The sequence below is a fragment of the Paralichthys olivaceus genome, chromosome 21 (assembly GCF_024713975.1).
Source record: "Paralichthys olivaceus isolate ysfri-2021 chromosome 21, ASM2471397v2, whole genome shotgun sequence".
Lineage (NCBI taxonomy): Eukaryota > Metazoa > Chordata > Actinopteri > Pleuronectiformes > Paralichthyidae > Paralichthys > Paralichthys olivaceus.
This window is the reverse complement of record NC_091113.1, coordinates 5,991,210-6,001,168: the sequence shown is the minus strand read 5'-3', so window position 1 is coordinate 6,001,168 and position 9,959 is coordinate 5,991,210. Positions and strand designations below refer to the sequence as shown.

The following is a 9,959-nucleotide window of genomic DNA, read 5'->3' as shown; positions in this document are numbered from 1 at the left end:
GAGTCTATTTGGTTTGTTTTACGCATAAAAAGTGCTCTTCAAATAATGTATGAGCTCTTATTATGATATTACTATTATTATTAGAATTATTACTATAGTGTTATAACTAGTATAAGTAACTGGACTGCGACATATTTATATTTTTGAGGTTTTCATTCTCAACTTCAGAACAATTAGTGCGCTGAGCTCTCTGATTGGTCGTGAGGGGCAGTGGCGTCACGGGCAGCTCTGATGTCCTTGCCGGCGCAGGGTGAGAGAGGGAGAGAGAGAGAGAGAGGGAGTGAGAGAGATGGTGCGAGACGTGTGAAGAGCGCGCGGCTCGTGAGACCGCGCACAGTGGAGAGGCCCCCTCGCGCTGCGTGGATGAACTCGCCCTGGTGCCGCACTCAGCGCAGCAGCCCGTCATGGGGGACGGTGGCGCGTCCTCGCCGCTGAACTTCCACAATGGAACCGGGGGAGAGCTGCCGGACGCACCGGGCTCCTCCGCGTCCGAGCAGTGGATGGCGGGACTGAGCCTGATCATGGCTCTCATCGTCCTGTCCATCGTGCTCGGGAACATCCTGGTGATCGTGGCCATCGCCAGGACGCAGAGGCTGCAGACGCTCACCAACGTGTTCATCGTGTCCCTGGCGAGCGCGGACCTCATCATGGGGCTGCTGGTGGTGCCCTTTGGCGCCGCGCTCGAGGTGCGCGGCTCGTGGATGTACGGCTCCTTCTTCTGCGAGTTTTGGATCTCCGTGGACGTGCTCTGCGTCACCGCCAGCATCGAGACCCTGTGCGTAATCGCCATAGACAGGTACGTGGCCATCACTTCGCCTTTCCGCTACCAGAGCCTGCTGACCAAAGCTCGGGCCAAAGCCGTGGTGTGCATCGTGTGGGCCATCTCTGCGCTCGTCTCCTTCCTCCCCATCCTGATGCACTGGTCCCGGGACAGCGTGGACACAGACTGCTACGAGGACCCGGAGTGCTGTGACTTCGTCACCAACAGGGCTTATGCCATCTCCTCATCCATCATTTCTTTTTACATTCCTCTCCTGGTCATGATCTTTGTTTACGCACGCGTGTACAGGGAGGCGAAGAAGCAGCTGAGGAAAATCGACAAGTGCGAGGGCAGGTTTCACAACACCTTAACCGGCCTGACCTCCAAGTGCAGGAAGAGGCCGTCCAAGATCCTGGCGCTCCGGGAGCAGAAGGCTCTCAAGACGCTCGGCATCATCATGGGGACGTTCACGCTGTGCTGGCTGCCCTTCTTCATCGTCAACGTGGTGCGCGTCTTCAGCGCGGAGGTGGTGGATAAGAACCTGTTCGTGTTCCTGAACTGGTTGGGGTACGTGAACTCTGCGTTCAACCCCATCATCTACTGCCGGAGCCCGGACTTCAGGAAGGCGTTCAAGAGGCTGCTGTGCTGCCCGAGGCAAGCGGACCGCAGGCTGCACATCAGCTCCTGCGACCTGTCCCGCTACTCCGGAGGGTTCGTGTCCACACTGGAGCACGGCGCGCTGGGGCTGTGGCCAGACTGCCCCGGTCTGGACAACAGCGACAGCAGCCTGGGGGGCACCGCGAATAAGCTGCCTCACTCTGAATCGCAGGTGTGAGGGAAACTTTTGTGGACGTGGATTACAGGGATGTGTCTCCCTCAGCTTGTGCGTATTTTTGGAGAAAGCTATGCGCAAAAGTTGTACCTTAAAGAAATCAAACATCTGGAGGACACGTTCACTCTTTTCCAGATGAGGACCAACTATCTATCCAAGATGCGCAAAAGTCTCCAAGTATATTTATGGTGCCAGAGATTATCCACTTTTCCAAAACGACATCGTCCCCGAAATGTCCGGATAGATGGATATGATGCGTCCTAATGGTTGAACGCACTTTGCCATAAAGCGCACGGACGCTCCAGTGGTTTTATCCTGATGTTTTCTTTTTATTTATGTCTTATTTTATTGGATCGGCGGTTGGGTCATTAATTAAGCAGGATAATTTATTTAGGAGAAGCGGGTGTCTTATATTCTAAACTATGGTATGAGGTTCAAAGTCACCGCTCAGGCTCATGAAAAGAAAACGATTGTTATAGAAACAGTGACTGTACTGTAGTCTGTAGTGTCACTGTGTGTTTTACCTCACAGCCATCGGCAAGTGCAATTTGTACGACAGATTTGTTTATATTAAACATTTAGCTTGTGCATATATACATATGTAAATAAAAAAACCCAATCATATTGTATTTATTCCGCGCTGTCTTTTACAACCATGTGGAGCCCTTTGTACATATTGTAGTTTGTGCTGTTTAGTACTGACGTGAGGAATTTGAGCCTCATCCTTTGTCCTTTCTCGTTTAAGCTTTACATGCTGTTGTGAGGTGGTTTGTTGACTCCTGTGAAATAAAAGGATGTTTACTGTTTGAGCTTGGGGATTTCATTCCATTTGAAGGGGATTTTGCTCATATCTGCATTCACAGATGATTTACTGAGGGAGGAGAATGAAAGTGGATCTGGGTCAAAACAGCTGGATTTGTGCAGACATGAACTCTTCTTTGTTGGTAGGGGTCTGCTGAGGACAGCTGGGGCCTAGTTGGCCTCTGGAGACAGATTCACTTTCACACATAGCAGATTGTTAAAACAGTACAACTGGGTTATTGTAAGTCTCGTAAGATTGTTATTACAAAGAATGGTCAAAATGGAACCAGAGATTATCTTTAATTTTACTCCTGGGTCTGAGTCCAACATATGGATCCTACACTTCCCAGGATGCTTTCACTGCCTCTTAAATCCCCGTATCTTTCAAGCCCCGAGCTGAGATGTGATCAGGGTTGTTTCAGTTTTGGATTCACAATTACTTTTTAAGCTTCAGGAGACATCACACAATAGTTTCCTTTACAAGCCGAGCTGCTTCAGAGCCCGACCCATTTATGGATCTGCTGATAAAAATCGACCGATATGAACCTTTGACAGACATTTATGTTTGCAGACATGAAAACTTTTATTTATGTTGACACTTTATAATTAAAAAAGTTAGTTTTATGAATTCAAGTTCTATGTATTGGTTGTATTTATGATTTCTTTTGATTTAAAGTGTATGGTCACACTGTAAATTATCAAACCTCAATTCCATTTATTTGTTTATTTGATAATGACATCTGTGGAATCATTGCCATGTTTTTTTTGAGCGTCTGTAGAAAATGTTTCAGTAACGGTCATGACAGCCGGCGTTGATGAAGTGGCTCTTACCGGAGAAATATGCACTTCGTCCTGGGGAATATTAATTAGCCCTTAAGCCGGAACGTCTTTAAAACGCATTAGCATGATGTGTCACGTAAATGATGCTCCCCGCGGAAGAGCTGAGTCGCACATTTCAATCAGAGCAGAAAAAAAGCTGAATGAAAACTGAGCTCGGCTGTTTTTGCTAATGAACATTGTTTGGATGTGATTGGCTGAATTAATGCGTGTAAATGAGCCCCAGCTTTTAGAATGCAAAATAATAATAATAAAAATAATAACAGCAGCAGCCGGGATCACTCTCGGCCTCCTGGCAGACGCCCACGTCGTTATTAGACATTGTTTGTGTTTGGCAGGAAGTTTGTGTTTGGGCAGATCGGCAGTGGACTCACAGATGGAGAAGCTAATCAGCAGCTTTAGGAATAATTGTTTCAAATTGTGTATCTGTCGACGTTTTAGCCGTTGCACGTCAAAGTAGAAGAAATGAAATGAACGTGACCTCGGTGCTGACAGTTGTTGTTGTGTAAACACATGGTTTATGTTCTGCAGTCAGTGATTTAAGACCTGGTGAATTATTAATCAATCCTGTGTTTTTATATTTCCTGAACATATTGAAACATTGTAATCCAAAACATCCAAAACATATGAATATTCCCAAGACAATCAATCTTAGGGAATGTTCCTATAACTGTTGCGGGCCAAGGTTTATATCAGGCATTGAACTACACTCAAACCTCTAACAGTCTCCTAATGAAACCACATTTAAATTCACTAGATGCAGATTTTTATCTGGATCAATGGTTATGTTTAAAAACGCTCCTTTCTTGCGATGTTTAATAAAGCGGGGGAAAAAAATGGGTCCGCCCCCTTATCCGGATCTGCATCTAAATTTAAATAGGTTCTTCGTTGGGTCTCGCTCCGTGCCTCCACAGAATTTCATGGAAATCTGTTGAGTGGATTTTTAAATGAAAAGATTGAAGCCACTTTCACATCTGGAAGCTAATCTCAGCTGTAGCCTGGCTCCTGTAGCCCATTTCCCTCTGTTTCCAGCCTTTATGCTAAGCTAAGCTAACCAACTGCCAGGGTGCGTCCTTATTTATCACACATGCATGAAAGTGGTATAAATCCTTTTGTCTAACTCACGACAAGAAAGTGACATACATACCAACATAAAAAAAACCTTTAACGGTTCGACTCTGATCAAACCTGCTCTTATATGGTCAAAGTAATATGGCGTCTATTTATAAAAAACAGGTGCAACTCGATCCCCGCCTCAAATATAAATTCATATATTCCGACATGTTAATGCTCCAATAGATTCATTCACCAGTGTTTTCACAGCAGGAGAAAATCACTTTCCACTACTTCCACTGAAAACTTCAGATCCTCTCAGGCAGCAGGTGCGAGGCCTCATTCGGTTATTTAACGGTGTGCGCCTCCTCCCGTCCACGTCACCGATTCTGTCGCTGCCAGCCGCCTCCTCCTGCCATCTGCAGAGGATTAAAAGACCAGCGCAAACATCATCATCTTTAAAGAAGAATCAAAAGCATTCAGAGCACGGGACGTCGCTTTGACTCTTTAGAATCTCCGCTTTTCCAAAGTGCATCTGTGAAACTCATGTTTTTAAGTGGACGAGCTGCACTGGTTATCAACACAATGCATGAAACGTAACAAGGTCCTCTGATGGACTTTGGGCTTTGAAGAAGGATTGATGGGTAATTCGGCTAATTCCAGTCGAGATCCAGAAGACGCATGTTTATGAAACACTGTAAAATCTATGCAAATACTGTAATGTTCTCCGGGAGGGGGTGCGAGGGGAGGGAGCTACAGTCTGCGAGCGAGAAAAACAAAACAGTTGCTCCTGATGGAAAAAAAAATGTCGGCACCTGGAGACAATTATTTCTGATTGCTAATGATTGCAACCTTATCAGACCCCAACGGATAAAAACTTCTGCTGTGGAGGCAGAAAAGTGCAGATTACAAAACCTCCAGATACTTAAAAGTCTTTAGAAATTCTTGTTAGTAAGTTCATCCATTCAACAGTTTGAGAGAAAGTCACTCAGAAGAAACAAATCGGAATTTTCCAGGTTGAATGAATAAACAGAAAGACCTTTGTGTTGAGCAGATCCGAGGCTACAGGACATCTCTGGAAACATCTCAGCGGCAAAACGTTCATAAACCTCCACTTCCGTTCGGTTAATAAAAGCTGTGTGTCCCTGTGAGGTCTACATCACCAGAAGCAGGTGCTACACTTCATGTGTCCATCTGTTTGGATTCCCGTGTGAACTCGGAGGTCTCGTTGAGGTCTCCATCTGCTGCGTTGGCCAATACCGCGCGGGCTGTCATGTTCAGCGTGTTCAAAGTTTGTAACGTAGCTGCACTGGTGTCGCACCTGAACGTAGCTTATGCATGATGACATGAATTAATTTAGAAACATTTGCAGACTGAGGTAGATTTTTCCTTTTAGTGTAAAATATAGAAGGACCTTCAGTAGAGCCCACACCTCCGCCAAGGCCCAACAGTTCCATCATGAAACCTAATTTAAATTCACTCCATCCAGATTTTTATTTTCCACCAATGAGCTCATGAATATCAGTCTCCTGAACACGCCAGACTTTTTTTTTCATCAAGGCAGATGAATTATTCTTAGAGAAATCAATGGAAATGTTGATAAAATAAATCTTGGATCCCTGATTCACACTGGCATTAGAATGACATGAAAATCAGTTTAGTAGTTTTTGCAAATTCCTGTTCACTAACAAACGCACACGAAAACAAAACCTCCCTGGCGGATGTTCAGGGAAAACTTCTAAATTTAAGAGTTTGGGTTAAATTAATCTGGAAGAGAAATAAACAACTTCTTCTTCCAAGTGAGTTTAGAAATTAAGTGTTGATCAGTGCCTGGATACAAATGCAGTGGATAAACTAATCCTTTGTCTCTTCGCATGTTGGCACAGTCTGATCACCGACGCTGTGTGGCTCCGAAATCCTGCAGCGATTTTCTCTCCGAAGAAATCCCAACCTCATGGATCCTGACCTTTAACTAAATCCTAAACTTTAATCCGGATAAGCTGATGATTCGGCGTCTGACGGTGAAGGGGTCATTTTTGGGCACACACCATGACGTGTGTGGTCCGTGTCCCATCAACTAACATTGAGGAGGCAGGGTTTATGATCTGCCAGCCACCAGGGGGCGACATGACGAGTCGGCTTCACTTCTGGGGAACCATCATGTTGTACATATGTATAAACACCACTATATGTTCTCGGTATGGATGAGAGTTGCTGACCTCAGCCTCACAGACTGTAAATACAGATGGACGACATGACAGCTCCCCAAAAGTGAAGCCAAATCATCTTGATCGCCCCCTGGTGGCTGGCTGCAGTACAGGTCATAAATCCCATCGTCTTAGCAGATGGGACATGGACCAAACTAAAAAGTCAAAGTACACGTCGTCTCCTCATCATGTCAATCTTCTCGTCTAACTCTCGGCCAGAGTCGTACTATTTCTTTGAGTCATCAGCAGCAGATGTTTCAAGAAGCAGCTGCGGTGACGGAGGCAGGATTCAAACCACTCCGTCTCTAAGCCTCTGGGAAGTTTTAACTCTACAGCCAGGTTGCAGACCACCATCATCACACATGCAGGTATTTTCAGACACAGATGTTCAGTGCTCACTTTATTTATTTTTTTTGCAGCCCTTAAACCTTTGTAAGCTTCTTTCTTTTATAGAATCATGTTAACAGTCCTGGACGGATAAACGCTCCTTCACAATAACATTTCTACGGTTGGAGTCTTCAAAGTCGTCTGAGAAACCGGCCCGAGTCTAAAAAAAGAGGAAAAATTGCCCTTTGGCAAGTCGGCCAGCTGATCCCTGACCATAAAGGCCACCGTGTCACGGCAGTAAAACATCACAGTGGTGCATCAGATTCCTGAGTCCTCCTCAGCTCCAAAACCTCAGCTTCCTGCAGCGCTTTCATGTCGACGGAGCAGAAGTGGAGAAAAGACACATTTTACTGGAGCAAAACCATCAACACAACACTCTAATAACTCTCCACTGTGAGTACAAGACCTCTCTGCAAACTTAATTTAGAAGAGTTGAAAATAAAAGTCCTTGTTCTGCAGAAATGTGAGTGATATGTTATTGTGACTTGTTTAGTCCAGCGCTGTCACCAAACGTTGGGTCGGGCCTCGTCCAGTGGGTCACTGTATAAATCTGGGGCCACAACCAAGCATCAATAAAGTGCAGAGACACAAACGCCAGAAAAATGTTCAGACATTTTCTGGAGTTTGTCCTTCTCACATTAGACAACAGGAGATTGTTTGGGTCAGACACGTTCACAACAGCCACTTTGGTAAATTTCAGGAAATGTCTGGAGTTCAGTGTCTGAGGGGCTTTAGTGAAATATTGGATTATTTAACTTATTTCAGCCTAAAACATAATAATCTACTTAACAGTTTAAAAAAATGAAATCTGAATGTGATCTTTAAATAAATATAAATTAATTAACAGCCAGGTTTAAACATGGAGAACAAAATGAGCACTTCTGCTTTATGTTGTTGGGTTGTACGCTCGTCTGTACCAGTCTTGCGAACACGATATCTCAAGAACGCTTTGAGGGATTTCCCTCAAATTTGGTACAAGCATTTACTTGGACTCAATGAGGAGCTGATTAGATTTTGGTGGTCAAAGGTCAAAGCTCAAAGCCACTGTGGCCTCACAAAACACATGTTGTGAACTTGATATTTCAGGAACACCTCCAGGGAATCCAGTAAAATTTGGTACAGATGTTCACTTGGAGTCAGGGATGATCTTATTCGATTTTACTGGTTGAAGGTCAAGTTCATGGCTTTGTGAATGTGATACATCATGACCATCTGGCAATTTGATTAAATCGGCACAAACATTCACTTGGATTGTGAACACAATTTCTTAAAACCACCCCAAGAGAATCGTTTTGAATCTGCCACAAATGTTCAGTGAGACCCTCAACTGATTGAATTTGGGTGGTCGGGGTCACGGTGGCCTCACAGTACATGTTTTTGTTTCATCAGAGTGTTCTTTTGTCCCAAATCTGAATAACCATGAGTGGACGGAGGAGGAGGAGGAAGAAGAGTTCTGACTCATTCTACACATAAGAGGGTAGATTTTGTCTGATGGGTTAAACCAGATGGACACATGAATATTCTCAATTAAAACAGAGCAGCATCACCTTGAGCTGAAATTAAAGGACAAGAAGTGGAATGTAATAATCCTCATTACAGAGAGCCATTCATATTCACGTGTTATTATCTTAATGCTGCAGCTGTAGCGGCGCCTGTGTCAGGGAGGGAATATAGTAAACAAAAAATAGACAAGGGCAGCACAGGCTGGTTATCTTTACACCTTGAGAGCTACTGTGACGCTCACCGCAGCATCTAAAGGACACAGGCGATGCTTTATGAATTCAAGGGGTGGTCATCTGGGCTGATAGGAGAATCCGCTATCAGAGAGCTAAAAATAGTCTGTCGGTAACCGTTGGCCTGAATTGGATATTTGAACGTGCAGCGAACCTGCTGTGTGCCGCTGTGCCTGCAGACAAAATGAGAAAATTCACCCTTACGTGACGAGAGTGTACAAGTGGAAAAGATGTCTTATTTTTTTCTGCTAATTTATGTTTCTAGTTTTTTTTCATATGGTGACAGTTAGTGTAGGGGTTTTTGTGCGTGGGAAAGAATAATAGAGAAAGCTCAAGCATGTGTGCAGGATGACAGGGTGACGATGGGGAGATTGTTCAGAAAAACTGTAGTTTTATTACTCTGGATCCAGAAGAAAGGACACAGTAAGCGCACTAAATCCTCCTTGTGAACTGGAGCTGAAACAAGTCTTGTGAGGATTTGCTGCTCTTCTATGTGGTATCAAAACAGAATCTTTTTGCCTTATTAATAGACCTAGAATTGCCTCCCTGTGGTTGTACTCCTCAGCCAACCAGTGCAGTTTCAGCTCACGTGAGGTCACTGTGACCTTTGACCTTCGGCCACCCAAATCTAACCAGCTCATCTTGGAGTCCAGTACATTTGCGCTAAAGTTGAGTAAATTCCCTGAAGTTGTTCCTGAGATCTTGCCACAAACCTTTCTCCACCCAAATCTAATCAGTTCACCTCCAAGAGACAACTAATCAGATTCAACCCCCTGAAGACAGACTCGAGGCCAGAAACCACAACCTTGACCTTTGACCGCGGATTCCCTTGAGGTGTTCTTGAGATGTCACATTCACGAGGCAAAATAATAAGGTCAAATTGAACTTTACACCACGACCACCAAACTCTTTATCTGTTCATCCTTGAATCTGTAGAAATTCTTGTCCACAAGAATGGGACGGAGAAGGGAACAAACTGAGAAACTTCCTGTCTCTGGCCACTAAAAATAAAATCATGGTTATTCACAGCCCTGATGTGAACGTTTCCTCTTTTCTATTTATATATTTTATGGAACTCCAGTGCTCTTAATAAACTAGGTTACTCGTGTAAGAGCGGTGTCTTCAGTGACACTAGAATGACAGGTTGCAGAGGGAAGTTCTTCTGCTTTGGACTTAAGGAGTATTCCCATAACGCCGCCTCTAAATCATCGGAGATGTTGCCTGGTTGAGTGACAGTGGCGCAGTTACGTGCGTGACCTCCAGCACTGCTGAAACGGCTGCTTTTTAAGTGCGTCTCACAAAAACAGTCACTGTGTGAGAGGTTAATAACTCTGAAAAATCGCCCCATT

The 9,959-nt window shown here is 44.5% G+C and overlaps 1 protein-coding gene across 1 annotated transcript; it reads left to right on the top strand.

Moving 5' to 3' along the window:
- Window positions 1–9,638, top strand: adrb1 (adrenoceptor beta 1). The gene is made up of 2 exons (XM_069517999.1): window positions 1–6,858; window positions 6,944–9,638. The coding sequence occupies exon 1, from the start codon at window positions 405–407 to the stop codon at window positions 1,593–1,595; it is 1,191 nt and encodes a 396-aa protein (XP_069374100.1). The 5' UTR covers window positions 1–404; the 3' UTR covers window positions 1,596–6,858; window positions 6,944–9,638.
- Window positions 9,639–9,959: the final 321 nt, after the last annotated feature.